The 20041-nt window shown below is 37.3% G+C and overlaps 1 protein-coding gene across 1 annotated transcript in view; it reads right to left on the bottom strand.

The window, feature by feature from the left end:
- LY75 (lymphocyte antigen 75) overlaps positions 1–20041 on the bottom strand; it is a 43563-nt gene that overhangs the window by 4760 nt on the left and 18762 nt on the right. Inside the window, exons 14-32 of the mRNA XM_054277927.1 lie at positions 19956–20037; positions 19321–19392; positions 17813–17936; positions 16964–16999; positions 16522–16697; positions 15870–15934; positions 14963–15039; positions 13724–13860; positions 12606–12711; positions 10514–10674; positions 10001–10130; positions 7408–7634; positions 5543–5711; positions 4232–4393; positions 3197–3319; positions 2569–2763; positions 1978–2198; positions 721–895; positions 50–217 (exon numbers count right to left, since the gene is read on the bottom strand). Of these exons, the coding sequence (XP_054133902.1) occupies positions 50–217; positions 721–895; positions 1978–2198; positions 2569–2763; positions 3197–3319; positions 4232–4393; positions 5543–5711; positions 7408–7634; positions 10001–10130; positions 10514–10674; positions 12606–12711; positions 13724–13860; positions 14963–15039; positions 15870–15934; positions 16522–16697; positions 16964–16999; positions 17813–17936; positions 19321–19392; positions 19956–20037 (2606 nt within the window). The remainder of the gene's footprint in view (positions 1–49; positions 218–720; positions 896–1977; positions 2199–2568; positions 2764–3196; positions 3320–4231; positions 4394–5542; positions 5712–7407; positions 7635–10000; positions 10131–10513; positions 10675–12605; positions 12712–13723; positions 13861–14962; positions 15040–15869; positions 15935–16521; positions 16698–16963; positions 17000–17812; positions 17937–19320; positions 19393–19955; positions 20038–20041) is intronic.

The following is a 20041-nucleotide window of genomic DNA, read 5'->3' as shown; positions in this document are numbered from 1 at the left end:
TAGTGGACTTCTATTACATGTTGTAATGTGATAAAGAGTCTAAACCTACTTAGCTTCTTGCAGATTCTCTTAGCCTCTTCCACGTTATACACAGAAAAATTGTAGAATGCCATGTCAAAAGCATAACAGTGATCCCTGTACTGTTCCCACTGCAGGGAGCCACTGCTCTGTGGGCATCCAGAAGATCTACTTGCTTGCTTTGGCTCTAATTTTCTCTCTGCAAAGACAAAGAAATGGATGTTATTTCTGCTGCAGTTTGTGCCCAGTCTCTGGAATAACACAACGATGAGTATTAACAAGGGCTACTACTCCTACCAACAACCACTATTCAATTAGTTTACATTCCTTCTTCTTGAGTCATGGATGAATTTCTTTAAAAATGAGCACAAGGCAAATCCCAAATTGTTAGGAACAACTTTTATTGCTTTTTTTGTGGGTTTTGACATTTATGGTGTATATTTGATAAGTATTTTGATTTAGAAAAGATACATATATTTGATATTCCTATCTCAAGTGCTCAAGAAGTAACCAGATTTGATTTAAGTTTTCACCACTGGATTGATGAGAATTTATCTCCCTGAAGTATTAAAAAGTGTTTTATCATTCCTGATAGAAAACTCTTCTTAAAAAAGGAATCATGTGCAGTATTTCAACCTTGATTTCTACTTCTAAATACAACATGTAAACACAACTACACAAAACCTTAAAAATAACACTTACTGTTTGGAGGGCTGTAGCAAATGGCACCTTCAGCAACATTAGTACATTTTGTACGGTTCCAAAATCCTTTAGTATCCAAAAGAACACAGTTCTCAGTAGTATTGGAGTTTTCTAATTCCCAGGGGTAGTAGTCAAAGTCACTTCCATCTGACCATTCAAAATTAGTTTTACTTCCCTAATAAAGGAAAAAACCAAATTTTTTAAACCACACATGACTGTGCTTTAAATCTCATCCATTGTGAATTAAGTCATGTAGCAATATTTGTCCCTTGTAGAGTGACAAATTAAACAGCAGGTGGTCTCATCTAAATTCACAGTAAAGAAATGTACAACATAGTTTACATTTTCTTAACATAGAAATTTTTATTATTTGTGGGAACTGAGAAAGTACAGCATGTTCACAAGTTTAAACCTGCAATGTGCCTGTTTTATCCTGTGGGAAACATTTTACTTGGTTCCACCCTGCTGTTCCATTTAAGCAATCTGCCTTCCCTGCTATGAACACTAGTGGATATGTTGCAAACTGCTAAATTCTTGAGATGGCTGCAGTGAGTAGAACTGGGCAGCTCAGGGATGGCTTGCAGTGCTACCTCCTATTTCAGATACCCTCCTGGAAACCCATGACAATGAGGAGTCACTTGGGGGGGACCCATTCCCAGGTATGCATAGAAATGACACACCTCTGCAGAGGACTATTCCTGCCAACTAACTACCACTAGCAGGTCTGGCAGTTAGTGAGGGGAGCAGGGTGAGGCCCACAGGCTTTTGGCTCCACAGTATAGCAGACAGAGGAGGAAGCAGATCCGCAGCTGCCTCCTGCTACTGTGTTTTCTGGGAAGATGGACACTTAACTTACTGAGAGCCTGTTCCTGAACTGCTCTGGAGAGCCAGTCCTGACCTCAACTAAGCAGGTTCCACACAGCCTTGTCTGTCTCTATTTGTTAATGAAATCTGATTCTACAGAGGGCCATGAAGTCTGAAGCCTCTAGAGATAGCACTGCAAATCATGCTTCCTTGTGCTGCAAGGAACGATGAGGGAACACTCTATTATTTTAAACTGTCAGGTAGTAGGAAGAAATATCTTAGTGTGCCTACATTCACCAAAATGTAATATTAACACATTACACAGGGTTGAAAATATACTACATGGAAAAGAGATTCTAAGGAACTGGAAAAAAACATCAGACAATATTTCATATCTTGTCCAAAATGTTATTTACAGATCTGTTACTGACGTCCCCAACAATATATACTTACATCATGAATTGACAGCCCAAGCCACAGAGGATAACCATCCTGTTTGACAATATCTTCTAGAAATAACTGTTCTGATTCACTGTGTACACTTGCTAAATCACTGTTATTTTGTTGGCACAATCTCAATGCCTCATACCACGTTAATTTTTTCTGAAGGATCCTGTATGTTCTGTTTCCATGTGGAATAGTGTCGGGCAATGGAGGTTTGTGCTGTTGGTGTCCTATTTCAAAGAATAAGAAGATAAGTTGAGTGCATTTCTTTCATGTTACTAGGAAAAATACAGAAAGCATTAAAATCCATCTATCTCAGTGTAACTCAAGCATTAAAGTGCTCACTACAAGCCACTTCTATCAAGGTAAGTTTACTTTTGCTACTTGGAGCACTGAGTTCAGCAGTTACCGGATGAGCACAGCAAACACATTTCTCCTGATCAGAGTATTACAGCAGTGATGCAGACTGACCAGACGACCCCAGATGCTCATTTCAGCTGTGCCATGTGTTTCACTAGGAGCAAAACCAAAGCCTTATTCAGCAGGAAGGAACTATGATTTAAATTATGACCCCTCACCCAACACTCCAATACTACTCACCCCTTTCGATTTTACAGGCGAGAATACTGTACATGTTGTAGTGATTAGCGTGCCAACTTTGAGAATAATTATAAATATCCCAAAACCCATCAAGATTTACACCAGCAAAAAAACTGTTCTTCTTTATGATAGGTCTTCCCAGCCTCCAGTTATTGTAAGTCAGATGAGTTTCATCATACCACTTGAGAACTTTATCTGTGGAAAATATTTCATATTTATTAAACCACTGGCATTATGTATACAAATACCATTTAACTTTGAATATATTAATGATATTAAGAGATGTTCACTTTGGAAAAAATGCTGGGATACTGCAAATTATTCTAAATCAGTTTCATATCCAATGCTAAATATGTTAGCATTACTCATCCTGGCCACTTTAAATCCTGCTTTCCAGGGAAATCAAATCTAAACTAAACAGAACATATTGGATCTAATTATCACTCAAACAGAGAGCATGTCAGGCTATTTTCTTCTAGAAGATAAGTACAAATATAAATCATCATTACAGGTTTGCATTCACTTTGACTTTAGTTATAAACTGAAACATGCAAAGAACGTGCACTTAATGCTGCAAATTTTGTCTCTGATCCAGTTAATAAGAAAAAAACAAACCCTTAAATCTTACCACTGTCATCATAAATCACACCCAGCCAGACCCACAGAGCCAGACCGCTGAATGAATGAAGCTGCTCAATAACAAAGTTATTCTCCTCTTCATCTCGAACACTCAGAACAAATGCTTCGGGGTCTGTTGAAACATTTTTTACATTACTTTCTTACAAATTCACCTTTAAGTTAAAAAAGAAACTTTTTTTCTATTTATGTTAACAATTATTACAGATAAGTCAACCTCTGTAAAGGCCAGATCTTTACAACATAACTAATTGAACAGTGCAAAACCAATTTTCAAATGTATTATCAATGGTTTTATCCCTGGTTTTGTGGATAAGTGAAAGATTTCAGCTCCAGAGATGAAGTGACAGTAGGACCCACAAACAAGTTGTATGCAGTAAAAGTTCTCTGCATAGAACATAAAAATACCAGTGAACTTTCATGCTTGAACTGCTCTATCAGAGAAACAGTATTAAGAAAAAGACTGAATTGTAATCAATTAAAAAAAATTAAAATAATTTTTGGAAAGATGAATGTCTGAAGGTTTAATACAAGAGGAAAGCTGTTCCTAAGGTTATACTTTATTCAGGATGGACAGAAAATGTCCATGGGCTTTTCACTACACTTATTTTGTTCACTTAAGTGTTCCACTCAGCAAAGCTGGAGGCAGCAGGAAACGACGAAGTAAATGCAACTGTAAAGCCAGAATGTTGCCAAGGGTATAACAATTACCCAAACTATTTAAAACTGGCACATTATCATAAAATCCCCAAACAGACACAAAACCTTGCCATTTTTCAGATTTCAGAGCTCAGCAGCTCCAAGCTGCCTTTTTCCTCAACTCTCCCATCCATGCTCTGGCACTTTCCATCAGGGTAGTGCAAAGGCAAACAGCACCAGGCAGTGCTACACTGCTGCATTACTGCCACAGCCTTTCCCCACATTCACTCTGCTCTCTGTCACTGTAAGACAGTGACTCAGATCTAACACTCATCTCCTCCAAGCTGATCCAAGTCCATAAACACCTGCAGTATGACAAAGTACTTACTCATGTTCCTGCATAAATGATGAGCTTCGTGAGGCTTCAGTTCTCTCCATCTATTTTTTGTTATCATAAAAGTGTAACAATTGTTTCTAAATGATATCCAGGGTGTATTTTTAATCTTATGTGGGCATTTCACTTGTGTAACTTGATCTTTTTCAGTCTTCTCTAAAAAAAGACAAGACAACATCAGGACATAAATTACTAATAGCACCACCTGGCCTGGCATCCCACAAAGCACTTTCAGGTACCACTTAAAAACATGTAAGACAAATTAAGTTGTCATCCTTTCAATGTGTTATTTTCAGTTTCCTCATGATAGTGATTTTTTTAAAGTAACAAACCAGCAGTAAGCTCTACTAAAGAATACAGATACTTGCAAGTTTTCACAGTTATTTTAAGTAGGTTTAAAAATAAATCCTTACATAAAAGTGCTAAGTGTAGGCCAATAACCAAAAGCTCTTACTGCCTCTAGTGCAGGGCAGACCACTGTAACAAATAAACTACTTCACAGCTAGCAACACCTCTTAGTTCTAAGGCTTTATCTAATATTTGAGGAGTGAGAGTATGACATCATTAACTGCAGTTCCCTGGCCTGTAAGCACAAAATAATTAATGATGTCATAACACCACACTTTACTGTGACTCAGGATGTACAGTGGCCTGTGTCCCCTCACAGAATAAAACAAATCATTATGGTCTCATAGAGAAAAAGTCTGTGATGATCTCTCGGAATAATCTTTTTCTGAAGGATACACAACTAGCACAGCTCTTTCCTGGAAATAAAAAAACCACATCCTATTGCATTCCTGTCTTGTTATAATTAGTAGGTATTTAGAAAGGTTTTGTGAACTTCAGATGATGATTTTCAATTCAGTGTCAACCTTCTACCCTTCTCCATATAGCCATGTACCTTCTCCCTGTAGATTTCCATGTCTGAATAGATTCCAGGAGGTTCCAATATTAAGATGTAAACAGTACAGAGATATTTTAATCTTCTCCCACAGGCAAGTGGGAGAGATTAGTATGCAACAGTCTTAGAGAAGCAGTGCAAAGACAGGATCAGTTGGCAATAAGGGTACTAACCCAATGCATCCATGCTGAATTTACTTCTAAGGTACAATTAGATTAAGACCAACAGGTGCATGTCCCCTGTCTTTGAATACAGTTTTTTTTTTAAAGGCATAGAAATCAGACTGTTGGAGAAAATGTAAGTTTTAAAATGTTGTAATTTTGAAGTTACAAGCTGAAATCATTGAATTCATTTCATAATAAAATAAAAGTCAACTTTTATAAAAATGATGGTTGCATACATACTTTCTGATGCATAGCAAATAGCTCCTCGATTTTCAGAGGAACAGTCAGAAGTTTTCCAGAAGCCATCAGTATCCAAAAACACACATTCTTCATTTGTGTATTCATCATCTTCAGACCAGCGACTAAAACTCACATGTTTCCCATCCAGCCAGCCATAATGTTTTCCACCCTAGCATTACACAGAAAAAAAATAAAATAAGGTGCAGATAATGCATTTACATTGGCTAGACATTTTCAGTGTCTCTGATGAAAACTGTAAGTGTTCCACTGCCCTCATGAGCTGATTTCCTGCTCACAATATAAAAAGCTTTGTTATTTCAAGTTCTGCAGTTGCAAAAATATAAATTAGCTGAATGGTAAATTATCCAAAGGTAATGTCTCACTACTGTTCATAGGAAGGAAGGCCTAGCAATGGGATGTCCAAATTGCATCATTTGCATCTGGATATGGTGGATATCATCTCCTAATCTTGGAAAACTGCTAATAACTGAGAAGAAAGTCCAGTCTCAGTTACTCTATATTGAGTTGAAAGTAATTATTAAATACTTAATGGATTAAATACATAAGACTTGTTCCTGCCCTGGAGGATGCAGGAAAAAAAAAACCCACATAACAAGCAGCATGCTGTCTTTAAAAAATCTTACATTTGAAAGTCTTTGGGAAATCCCCCTACTGTTGTGTAATTTGTCTTATATCTTTCTTTTGTGTCTGATTTCAGCACTGGAGTAACAAGTTCTGTTGACCAGTTGCATTATAATATCCTTTCATGTGACATTTTAATTGTGCCCAAATAATGAAGTGTTGCAATAGTGAAGAGCCAGTGCATGCCTGAGCTATATGCCCCAAAATGAATCATTTGATCTTCACTTACAGATAAAAAAAATCAAAAGAGATGGGAAAATAGGTTGCCTGGTTTCCCCATTTTCACTAAGATTAAATGGTTGTTTCCTTTAAAATTTTAAAAATATTCTCCATAAATTATATACTCAAATTTCTGTTTTCCCCTATTTGCTAAAGTATCCAGCAGCCCAGAAGTGACAATAGAAGAACATAACACCACAAAGCTGCATGAACACCAACATACTGTGTAGGTGAGGCACCTCTAAAAAAATTCTAACTTTTTTCTTGCAATTATCTCCAGACTTCTGTGTGTGACAAAAGAGATAAACTTAGCCAGCAAGCCCAAGCCATCCCATTAACAGCTGAGACACCTCTCAATCCACAATAAAGACTTTCAAGAGGTCCTCCAGCTAATAAAGATAAAAAGCAGCCTCTCCTGCATTATTTTTTTTTTTACCAAATAAAAACCATAGGGAGAAAGAAAAACCCACTAACCTGTCTCAGAGATGCCTCTCTCAGACTCACAACACAGGTATAAATAACATGAAGTAACAATAGAATCTAAGTTAAACTTCAAAAATGCATCTCCACAAGTATTCAATGATTCATTTTGAATTTTATTTGCCACTTGTAGTTTCGCCCTTCCAAAACAGATTTTTGGGTCATCTTTCTAGAGTGGTACTGTAAACAGTGGTGATGATATTAAATGGCAACACTCATTACTCATTTGTAAACAAAAGAGATGACTCAGTAACCTATGTTGCTGCCACCCTACAATACATCCCTTCATCATCAGTCTTTTAAAATAATTTTATCATCATCATCAATTCATCCAGTGGAGTGCAAGAATATATAACTAGGAGAACTGAAGGTTTAAAACATTTATCTTGAGATGGTTATCCCTAAATTAAAACAGTTTTTAGGCCAGAGAGTAATTTGTTACTGAATTTCTTTAACTCAGGTTTTGTTTCACACAACTGTAGAAATTACCTTAAGCCACAGTCTGAGGAAAAAACAAAACTTACATCTCTGCTGAAGAGTCCAGTCCAGAGTGGGTAATTATGAAGAGCAGCCTGAACAGCAAGAAAAGCCTGCTGGAACTGATCTGTGATGCTAACCAGCTGCATCTTGTTATTTATGCATGCAGCCATTGCATCAGTCCAGGACAAATTCTTCAGAATTAACATGTATTGAACATTTTGATAGCTCAATGTTTCATTAATGACTTGCTCTGTCTGGTTATCAGCAGCACCTATACATAAGAAAATAAGTCCAGTAATTAGGTAGTTAAATACTGTAATACATTTTAAACTCCCAATATCTCTGTAACAATCGGAAAAACCTGTTTGACTACACTTGGGAAAAAAATCTCAGATAGTAGATTATGCTGATAATTATAGCTAGAAGCAAACATCATTGATATCTTAGATAGAATAATATATATTAAAAATAATTATTGTTTTCAGCCAATGTATTATTAAATATCTTTTTCTCAATTTAGGTTCATTTATTTTTATATGTTATTTTAAATTAATTGCTAAATAATTTATTGAATTAAAAACATATTCTCTAACTTCAATTATACACAAATATGAGAGAGCAAGTGCTCTCTGCTGTAATATAGCAACAGCCAAACATGACTCATTTATCTCTGTGGAGCCTGTGGATTTATGCTTATGCAAATCTATTGTGCCACAGAACCTGTCTATGCAGATCTTGGTACAGCACAGTCCCAGAACTCCTTACTGCCATCCATGAATACAGTGAGAACTGTTTTCACCTCCACTTAACTAACTGCAGAAAATGCTGCATAGGGAGGGAGATAATTCACTATTTGTGCTCTGAGCACAGAGTGTTATCACAGTTACCAGCACCACACCTGAAGGCACAGCTCAGTGATGCATGGCCACTGCAGTTAATAGAAGATGCAAATACTCCTGTGGGTGGTAGGGTTAAGCATACAAATGGTAACCCCAAAAGATTACACAACCAAAAAGAAACTCATTCTGCAAAAGGCAGAACTCACCCAGTATTTAAAACACTTGAAGTAGAAAAATGCCTGAAGGGGTGAGGGGAGGCATCACTCTATAAATACCAGTATATAAATGGCTGATTGATTGGCTGACAAGGCCATTTTCCAAAACACATGACGACAGAAACACAATATTAATTTGATATTTACAGCTTTCAATAGATCAGAAAACTGACAAGGCTCAAACAGATTGTTTCAAGTAGTTTGTCTGCTGCCAAATGCTTTCACTTAGTAAACAGCTACAAAAGAGAACCATGGAACCCAGGGTGCCATCACACATCAAGGGGTACCAAATTGGAAACAAGGCAGTAAGCAAAATGTTCATTTCTGAAAAAATAATTGCTGATGATTACCATCTCAAGAAATTCTGCAAAACACAGTCATGCCAAGATTTCCAATGAACAGGAATCATCTTTTTCCTGATGATAAAGCCCTAGACAGCTTCGACTCTCGCACAGCTGTCCCTACAACCTGCTGAGGTCCCTCCCAAACCAAACTATGCCTGGATCCCTAACACAGTATAAGACCAGACCATAGCAGAACACATTCTCTGTCACTCCAAAAACCTCTCATTACACCTTCAACAGCTATGGCAAAGAAACATTGAGTATTTAGTCACTCCAGACTAAATATAAACAGATACATTGTCAACCTCCAATTCATAAAAGTCTCCTTTTCACATTTTTATGACATCTCTTCCATCCAAACTTCTAATCTTAACACTTAGAATTTCTGGAGTATTTGGCACTGAGTAAAGAAGATTTTGTATGTTAAATGGAGGTGGGAGGTGGAAATCTCTGCCTATTTGAGACTGAAGAAGGTGGGTGTAGTCTTGGGCGTTTTGTACACCTAGGTTTCTTTGTGTTTGATTCTTTTTTAGAAGATAGCATGTTCATCACTTAAAAGGATTATTTATATAAAGGAACCTACTCAGAAGTGGGTATGCTGAACATTAGCCTACAGCAGTAATTAAATGCACATAATAACTATATGTGTTTGATCTTATTCCAGTAATTGGTATTGGCCAACCCACATGTGGACATCTGAATATTATTTTTAGTTCAGATTAAAAAATTCCACTCACATCAACTCTCAAGTTTTCTCTGGGGAGAGACCAATTTCAACATTTAAAGTCCATGATACTTTATATTCTCATAGAACTAAAAGACAGAGGATGTATTTAAGGAGGATATAAATATTGTGTGATTCCTTCTTAGAGCTTCTCACTTCCACAGTTCTGAAAAGGAAAAAGGAACCACTTGTTCCACCCCTCAGTGTACATGACCTCTATACACACAGAACATTAAAGACCCGTCTGCTGAAGTGTAATTCCACTGAGACTGCACAAAGTCTCTCAGGAAAACAGATTCTCCCTGAACTGGCCTATGAAACACAATAGGGAAAATTCTGAATGGCTGACAAAACAGGCCCCAGATCGTCCCCTACACTCTGCTTTTCTAGAATTTACCTGCTCAGTCTCTACAAGAATCTTGCTCTTCAAGTGAAATCATTTACATGCATTAAAGTCTCCTGGCACATGCACCTTTAAACTCTGGCTGCAATTTATTTTGACTCTTCAGACTTACCTACAAACCGCTGGCATATACCCAAGAAGTGCCTGTCAGCACAAGCAGTGAAATTCCATGTTCCAACATATTGCGATTTGGGATCATTGAGGATTACACCACACTGATTGTTAAATTCTTCATCAAAAAACTGAGAAACAGAAATATCCTTATCAGACTCAAATAGGGTAAAAACATACTTGTGTAGAGGTGAAGTAACATGTGTCTAGGAGAACCCCAGCTGTCTGAACTTGTTTAAGAAGTTTCAAAGGAGTGGTGCAATACAGCTTATACAGCTTACCTGTTTTACAGACACTACCAGGTGCCTGGACTCAGAAAGTTTTCCTAAGCTAAATACATTTCAGAAGTTGTCATCCAAGTAAAGGTAAACAGAACTCCAGTACTGTCAGCCACCCTGTTGGCCAATTAAAATGACTAACTGGGGAATTTGGTCTGTTACATGGGGGTTTTCTTGACACAACATTCCAAATTTCATTACTCAATAGGCAAAAGAAGTCAAAAGTCAGAACTTACATCCAGTGGAATTTTCCTTAATCTCCCTGTCAGGAGTGGGTGAAAGTTACTATACAACAGTCTACTCTCATCTATCCATTTGTTTTCCCTTGTACTGAACAGGAACTGTAAACCAATCCAAATATCTTTTGGCAGGCCAGGAAGCAAGGATGTTATATAATCTGTTGGACAGAAGAGTAAATATACATATTGTGGTTAGGAAAACAGTAAACCTCCAAGAGAAGACTTCATGTAAGACAATGCCATCCTTGTTTGTGTTAATTTAATTTTTCCAGCCCTTCATGATTGATGAATGCTTACCATCCCTTCCTTCCATTTGATAACACCTTTCATATTGATTTTATCTGAAAGGAGCAGGCTATTGGTATTCGTCCTTCAAATTCTGATCTGAGGAGAAGTTAGGTGATTTAACCTGTTCCTTTGCCCACTAATTGGGAGTCTTTTATTCACACACAAATTTAAGAAGCTGCTTTTCCACAAGTCTGCAAGATCTTCTCTTGTCTTGCTGCCCTTTCTCAATTGATGGAGGAAGCCTTATGTCCCATCTTTCTCTTTTATATATCAAAACTCAGAACATTTTTTGGATTCTGGCAGACTTTGTCCACCCCACCATCAGAGATGGCAGGACAGGTCAAATGAAGTCAGATAGAGCTGAAAAAAAATTCAGCCAGGTAAACCTTGTATCAGACCCCTCTTAGTGACCATTCAGGCAAGAAATAATGGGCTCTGGTAACCCCTCAGGCAGCAAAGACATTCACTAAACTTGACTAATTTAGAAAGACAAATCAAAGCTGTGTAATTAGCTACTGCTGGCATGTTTCAGCTATTGGTCACATGCCAGACTAGCCACAGCCCATTTTCTGAAGCAGACAAAGCCACTGTAGATTTGCAGGTCAGGGCTAGCCCCCGATACCACTGGGAGGGGTAGAGGCAGCCCACAGAAAGAAGCACATTTTAAGAGGACTTTGTCTCCTTTCCATATAGGTGGTCTCCATCACAGAGAAAAGAAAAACAAACAAGACAAAATAACAAACACTTCCAAATGCACCAAATCACACAAGGGATACTGCTATGTTACACTTCAAAATGGCTGTGCTTTTCCAACCTTAAATACATACAAAACACACAGGCCTGAGACATGTATATTCCTGTACATAGCCCTATTCCTCCCCAATAACAGCAGTAAAAGAAAATTACCAGTAAGCTGCTGCCTGCAGGTACACTCCTGACTTCTCTACTCTATTTACCATATTTTGTTTGGCAAGAGGTTATTTGCTTATAAAGAAAATATGCACTGTGGGCACTGCAGAATTCAACTGAGCTACTTCAGATACACCCTCAGAGAACTCTTAATTATCCACAAGAATATAGTTGCAAATTCAGCCATATCATTCATCAGTTTACTGTTGAACATTACTTGCAGCCAATGTGAACTCATTTCTTCCTCACTGCATTTCTCTCATTGACCTTAGTTGATTTAGGTGAAACAGTTCTGTCTTCCAGTCCTCCTGCTTTCCATCCTCTCACCAGTGTCCTGAAGAGCTCAAAGGGGGTCACTTTGGACACATTGCCACATTAAGCTGCTCAGCACATGCAGAAACAGAGGGTCCTGTGCTCCGGCTGGCATTGTATTTGCCACCTCATTCCCACATACAAAGCTGAGCTTCTCTTGGAAGCAGCTTCTAAGGTGGTTTTTCACAGTGCAAAGTCTACAGTCTCAGTTATGCTTTACCTAGGAAAGCCAAACAATTCTTCATTCAGTGATGACCATTTTATGTTCAACTCTCTCAACAAGGTTTTGCAACTTTTTTCTTTTTGTAATAGGTTAAGATCATATAGAGAAGCTGCTCTTCAAACTGGTTCAAGTATCTGGTAACTGCATTTCCATGTTATGTTTCCAGTGATGCAAACAACAGACAACACATTTTTAATCAGTCCTGGATTTTTAGATGCTCCTAGTATGCCTGTGGATAACCTGGATTTTTAGAATGCTCCTAGTATGCCTGTGATTTATGCTCAAGCTCTTAAGCAGAACTATTTTGAATATAGAAGAGAAGCTGCACACTAAAGTGCCCTCAGCTCACCACCATACCTTGGTCAGCTTGATCTGAGATAGATGGAAGAGAGCCTCCAAAAGTTACACACTTTTCATTAGCTGCATTGAATGTTAAATGTTCAGGTTTCATCTTTAGAAAACACTGCAAAATAAATATAATGAAAATTATTTTTATCATACCATTCTGCCTAAGACATAAATCAAAAATCTTAAACCAACCCTAAAAACTCACTTCTCATTTCCTGCAATAAAATATAACAATTTTTTTGCAGAAAGCAAGAGACATGATACTAGCTGCAAACATTTATTTGGTTCAGCAGAGTAGCTAAATGTAAATGATCTCCCTGACTAATGCCTCACTCATATTCAGTAATTCTTATTTGCCACCTCAGAATCATGTACTGTTTTAGGAATGACAACTCACACATGAACTCTGCAGTCAGATAGTGCTGGTCAGGAACTTGCAATAAGCTACTTTTAGGGAAAAAATACTTGGGAACTCCAAGGTCTATTCTGCAATGATGTGAAGTAAGTTTGCAAACTTTGGCACAACGTAATGCGAAGATTTGAAGCACATGTAAAGAATAATGGTGGAGCAAACAACAGGAATGAGTCTCACTAAGACTTTAGATGACTGCCTTAAAACATAGTACTGAAGTAATTAATTATTCTATGGATTCTGACTTATTGGTTAATTCTTAAAAGCTGCTCACTTATTCTTAAGTAAATTTAATCATTAAGGCAACTCAGGAAATGGTGTCTGCCACCTTGCTGCCTGCCTATGATTACTCCAGAAGAGACACAACATGCTTCTGCCACAGAAACCTCATCCTCTCCCTTTCGAATCCTTCTCTTCATCCAAAGAAGAAGCCCAAGTCTAGACACTACAACCAATGTTTTTGGACCTAAATGTGTGGTGATGGGAAAGCAAAACAATCTGAAAATGAATGCTTTGAATTTAAGAAACCATCAATCCTGAACAAGGAACAAAAAGGGGAGGAGATTATTTTAATCACTATACTTAGTTTTCAAAAGTCCATTTCTAGTCTATTCCTTAACAGAGGGTCTACCTCCTCCTTTCTTTCAGAAAGGCATTCCAGCTTACTGGACTGTGAAGAACAGGCAAGGATGATGGATCTGTGTTATCTCTGTACCTTATTCCGGAACTGATGCCAGCCCTTAGGGCAACCTCCTTGGGCTGGGCGGTAACTGGGATCGTGCTTCTCTAGTAAGGAGGCATTGTTCTTTTCACAGATGAAGGGCAGTTTCACATTACAGTTAACTGGGTAGTCTGCAGAAATAGAAGTTTAAAAACCAGTTATGGTAATGCCCATCACACTCCAGCTGCTTTATGACATGACAAAGACCAGACTGAAGGGAAACCCTTTTTGGTGCAACCACAGTGAACTACTGTGCAATTGAGAGCATTAAAAATAGCAGTAGAGCAGAAGGCAAGCATAAATCATTTATATCAGACAGTAGTACAATATTCCTAAAGATCCAGAGTCCCAACCTTACTTACAGTATTACCAGTTTGTATAGGCAGAGAGAACTTGAAAACAGAATATTATTGAAGAAAGATTTTGTATATGAGGACTAACCTTGTATTCTGGCAAAGAGGGTACACCTAATTGTCAAAAAAAGCCAAAAGGAATCCTTTAATATCTACATGGAGAGCATCTGGCCTGCACTGCTTTACATGACTGCTGCAGTCATAAATGGACTGACTTCCTGGTCTAGAGCAATTTTTAGCTAACAGAGATGAAAACAGTTCAGCAGCAACCAACTGAATAATGGGGGAAACATGCTTTAAATGGAAATGGTAGAAGACAGGAGGAGCTTCTTGTTCTCTAGAGGTTATACATTTTCCTCAACATAAATGTGTTGAAGAAAGGAAGTAATACACTTCAAGTACCACCAGGAGGCTTTTTCATTACTTTGTCTATCCCTTACAATATGACTGCAACAGTTAATGGAATTTGTGTCTCCAGATTTGTACACGGTTGCCAGTACAGAGTTAACCTCTCTAACTGACAACTCTCAGACAAACTCCAGACCTCAGAAAATGTAGCATAAACACAAAAAGGTAGCCACCAAAACCAGATTTCACCTAATTAATTTCTGTTGCAAAGAGTGACAAGCTATCATAAATAAAATGTCAATTGAATTCAGGTCTCCTTCTGGCCATTAAGAAATATTACCATGGTTCTACCATGAGGAAATAATAAATGATTCAACAGTCAATCAGATTATCATGAAGAAGCCATTCACTCCTATTTTGGTATCAATCTGCATTTAATAGAAGAGTTTGGGTAGAACAGTAATTGCTACTTTTTTTTCTTTTCAAATAATACAATAATAGAAGAGAGGGTGAAAAATAAAAACAACCTTACCTCTATACCAGTTCTTTCTGGAAATATACCAGCAATCTCTCAGTAATCTATCATGGAAGCGTGGAAATAACTGTAAACTGGATATAAGTATTTCAATTAATCGCCAATCCAATGTGACCTTCAGGGAGAAACTCTGATAGCAACAGTGTCAGTGCAAATAAAAATGTGGCTATTAACTGTTTCTAGATGCTCTACACAAACTAGGCTAGAAATAAATATGTGGTAGGTTCAGCAGTTATGTGCCCAAATTAACTGTGTTGAGATGCGCAGAATGAGGTTATTTATCACCATGCTGCAATCACAGCACATTGCCAGGACAAGTGAAGGGAATAGGAAATAGCTCTGGTTTCCTTTTCACAATAGTGCATTGCTATAGTATTCTGGAAAGTGAAGGACTTTCCTTGTAAGAAGCCCATGAATCTTCCCTGCAGCCAAGAAGGGAATGAGGCAAGATTTGCTGTGAGTCATCCCAGCTCTACAAGGCTATACTAAAAGTCCTCCAACACTTTGGCATTACCTAACCAGAAGAGTGATGTCTTAAACCAATTTCCTATTCCCTGTTCTTGGCTATTCCTCAATCCTCAGAGTCAACAGACTGGGCACTTTTTTTGGTCAGTTCTCCAAATGTTAACAGAACACAGAAGTTTGTCCAAAACCCCAATAAAAGCATTTCAAAGATCAAGGGAATACTTAGCTACTAGGATCACACATTTCAAGGATTCACACAACAAGACTAAGATACCTAAGCCCAACAGCCCAAAATTTAGAGGTTCTGATAACACACATAAGAAATGGATGACTAACTCAGTTACAATAAAATTCCTATGAATTAACTACTCGAGTTAACAATTCCTAAAAAACACAAAATAAAGCTTACAATAAAGCAACTCATAATTATTCTACATACGGTGAATGATAGCTGTAGCCATAATCAATAAACTTCAGCCACCACTTCTGTTCACTTGTTGATAACTGTGGAAGGAAAGAAAAAACCCAGTATTTTACAACCCACATAGAAAGAGCTCCTGACTCTACCAAACATAGAACAATGTGACAAAATTAGTCACAGAGGTACTGAAACTTGACATGTTTTTCTCAGATGCCTTACAAGAATGTACTTTTATGCCATGAACAACAAAAACCCCTTCCATAAAGCCTATCAGATCATCCAGAATTTCTAATTAAATCCTCTCACCAGGTGAAAAACTATACGTTGTCCTGTGCACAAAATTAAGAACTAGCACAATTGTTAATGAAATATTTGCAGACAATGGGATGCTTGCATGGTGGGCCTGCTATGACACTTTTTCCCCATTCAGAGAGCTTTGTGTTTTTTAGTGTTGTTAAACCTACTTTTAAATTTAAAAATTCTTTTACCAGACTGCCATTAAAATAATTCTCTTTTATCCCATCTTTTCCTTTTAAGTACAATTGAAAACCATTCAGGCCAACAGGAAAAAGAAAGAAATTAGGATTAACATTTTCTTATATTGGAAAACTTGGCAAGTAAATTTCCCTGCAAGGTAAAGCAACTGTGAAAACAGATTACACCCCCTTACCTTTTCTATTTGAGATAGTATTGTCCTGAGTTTTGGGTAAGACTCTACAGAAGCTAAATCACTATCATTTTTTTGACAGTAGGAAATAGCTTCCTGGTAGCTCAGGTTTTTATCTGGTACAAACCACAGCTCTGCTCCATCAACAACAAGCGGGGGTCCATGAATTCCAATTTCATCTACACAGAAGAAATATCACATGAGTAAGAAATGAATTCTGAAATACAAATCTTTTATTTTTCTGAATTTATTAAGGAATCTCAATTTGACACTGGGAAGAGTCAATGCTCTGCATTTTGAACTCTCTCAATACCAAATTCTATCAGTCATAATCTTTTCTGGAATGAAACAGGCATTGCAGTAGCAATGTAACAAACCTAATAAAAGATACTGAGTACAAACAACCCTACAGCATAGTGGAAAAATACAAAAGAAGTCAAATTACCTGGTATATACCACTCTGGTGTCTTTGGAGTGCTACCTGTTCAGAAGAAAAAAGGAAAAGTCACTGAATTCCCTTTCTAACAACACTGTGGCCACCAATAATAGAAGTGATGGGTAGTACTCATACTTTTCAGCATTCATGATGAAAAAAAGGAGAATGAAATCATACACGGGCTTAATAGTTTAAAATTAGCCAATATAAAATTAATGGGAGTACTGCATACCTCCATCTTACATATCTGTGGTTCTTTCATCTCTCAAGCATCAAAGTAGTATTTCCACCAGAATCTCACCCCAACAAGAAAGTTTCATCCCAATACACCTTTTAATCAACAACCCAAATGTAAAAGTCTACTGGATTACATACTGCATGAAAAAACCTGGATCTGTGCAGATATGCCATGCTATTCTTTTGTATTCCCATTCTTCACTACAATGAGGAGCTAGTATACCTGATTTACAAGAAGAAGGCTAGTTGACCTAAGGTTGAAGCAAACTGTACCCCTAAAATACTTGTAGTGATTTAGTTAAAAATATCACTAAGAAACATTAAGTCAAGTCCACAAATGCTGCACCTCAGTGGCTTATATAGTCACACAAGAAACCAGTTCTTACTTCATGGGACTAGAAAGAATACGAGAGCAGTGCTACTGCATTCTCCTCAGGGTCAGTTTCTAAGTGTACATCTGTTTGTACGTGACATCAGTGAGACATTTAATGTACTGTCCTCTTTAGCAGTTCAGAGAGGAAACAACAAAATACTGTTTGCAAAGTTTCTATTATAGGGCAATAATTACAACTCATTGCATTAAACTCCTTATATAAACAGATGGACGTAACTGCAGTTTACCTTTTGTTATCTGGCAGACCCATTCAAGCTTAGCTTCACAATCAAAAGGCCTGAAGTAAAATTCAAGGTCTCTGGCTTCATGGAAGTAAAATCTCCAAAATGATCTCCGTGAAAACTGTGAGGTCTGCATACAAATAGAAACAGAGAACTGAGTTAGGATAGCATAGGCCTTTGAAATGTAAAATTAAACTGTAATAAAAAGGTCCTTTGGCAAAGTCAGTGTATTTTACGGTGTTGTTAGTCACACAACTTATTTTGCAAATAAAAGAGCAGCTATAACTTCAACTATAACTCTTCATGTTAGCTAATGCTGTGAAGCAATTACATAAAGGGCTTAAGGTCATCTACACACAAACATCTTAGAAGGTTTTTCTAGAACTAATGTTTCTTAGGGTTTTTGTAGTGCCCAGGTTCTCATAGATGCTTATTATTAAATTATCTATTGCAACTTGTTCCCCTGAAATGAATCTCATTTCTGCTGAAAAGAACTGGCACAGAAACAATCATTCTTATTTAAAACTATTTCTTACAATCAAGCTTGAAGAACTGACTTCACTCCTGCTGGTGTCTCCAGTAAAGAGAATTTTTTATCATTTACTGAAATAGCAAGTCTATAACTAGCAGGCAGGAGAGGAAAGTTACTATGTTCACAGCATTCCCTTCAAAGTGATCTCCTGGGTCTAAAATTTTAGGAGCTCAATGCTGACCAGGTTCTCAGTCTGGGGTCATGAACACAGGAAAAGCAAATGAGGGAAATGGCTGTGAACAGAAGGAAAAGGATGCAATTATCCTTTCCCCCAGTAAATCCTAAAAGCAGAGGTGGTTCTATTTAGGTTAAAAGAGATGGTAGGTACTGCAAAAAGTCAGATGATACTTCAGAAAAATAAAAGGCTATTTTAAAACTCATGCCATCAAGACTAAATTAAGTACTGAAGAGCTTAATCAGGAATCAAGCTGAGGTCTGACATTTGAAATTAGAAACCAACAGAGAACATACAGTCTATTTCACAAGTAAACAAGGAAATACACACAATAAACACAAACACATGCTCCGTCCTGGCTACTGCATTCCCCTTCAGGCTTTATTATTTTTTTCTTAATCTGCAGTTCAGAAAAGCTAGTATAGATTTTTTTAAAGTTACTGATAGGGCTCTCTGTGCTTTTTTCTTTTCGACTCTATGACACATCCTTAAGAATTATATGTAATATACAAGAGATCCATAGTATGTCACTACGCAATACAGAATAGCATTGTTACTAAAACAGTTTGTAGTTAAAAAGATACAAAAGAAGTGCTATGAAAGGTTATCATTAGCACAGCACTCGTCTCATAAAAATACTTAATTAAGGGAAAGTTTGTAATAGGTGTAGATTGATAAAAGGAACACTACAGCTTTTTCACTATCCTTAGAAAACATCTAAACCTAAATTCAGTTTACAACGGGAAAATTTTTTTTCCCAAGTACTTCCAAGTAAAAACACACATTACTAAAAACCTTGAAACTAACCTTTAATGCAGCACAGTCTCTTGTATCATACTCATCTTCCAGAAAGTCGAGTGGCATAACAACACTGGTTACCTACAGGATGAGTGACAGGGTGAAAGAATCAGCATCTGACACTCTGCTGTGGCAATTCCAAGTAGATAACCTTTCAAACCTGGGGTCCCATTATGTTTATTACTATTAAAGTATGTGTTGAATGGCAGTTACTCCTTCAGTTTTGAGTCTCCATGTCTGTTTTTTGGAGGGGAGGAGGAAGAACTCACAATTTCAGACAAATAAAGCAATTACAGCAAGGAAGATACTTTTGGGAAAGTCTGACAACAAGGAAATGAGCTGATAAACCCTTCCTTCTGCTGTGGTATGAAGACACCTTGTTTTCTCCACCGTCTCTTGGATGTTTACTACATACTACATTTCTGTGAAATTACTTTAATATAATGGAGATGGAAATCAGGTTAGCCTTGTTAAAGATACGTTTTTAATTGGAAATCTGCTTGCATGACACAACCTTCTTCTGAATTATTAATCTGTTGAAAGAGTTGACAAATTTTAATTAAGATATTTATCAATTTACTTTCAATGCAGTCCTAGTTGAAACAAATCAGTATGTGACACTTCCTGATTAAAAGTTAACTTACTGGTTTGTTATCACTCCATTGCCAGGTTCCCAAAGAATCAGGACTCCTCTTATTCATTCCAATCCAGACCCATCTGTCATTGCTGT

Source organism: Melozone crissalis, unplaced genomic scaffold (genome assembly GCF_028551555.1).
Source record: "Melozone crissalis strain CALT ecotype California unplaced genomic scaffold, PUWL_Pcris_2 ptg000023l_1, whole genome shotgun sequence".
Taxonomy (NCBI): domain Eukaryota; kingdom Metazoa; phylum Chordata; class Aves; order Passeriformes; family Passerellidae; genus Melozone; species Melozone crissalis.
This window is presented reverse-complemented; position numbering and strand designations above follow the sequence as displayed.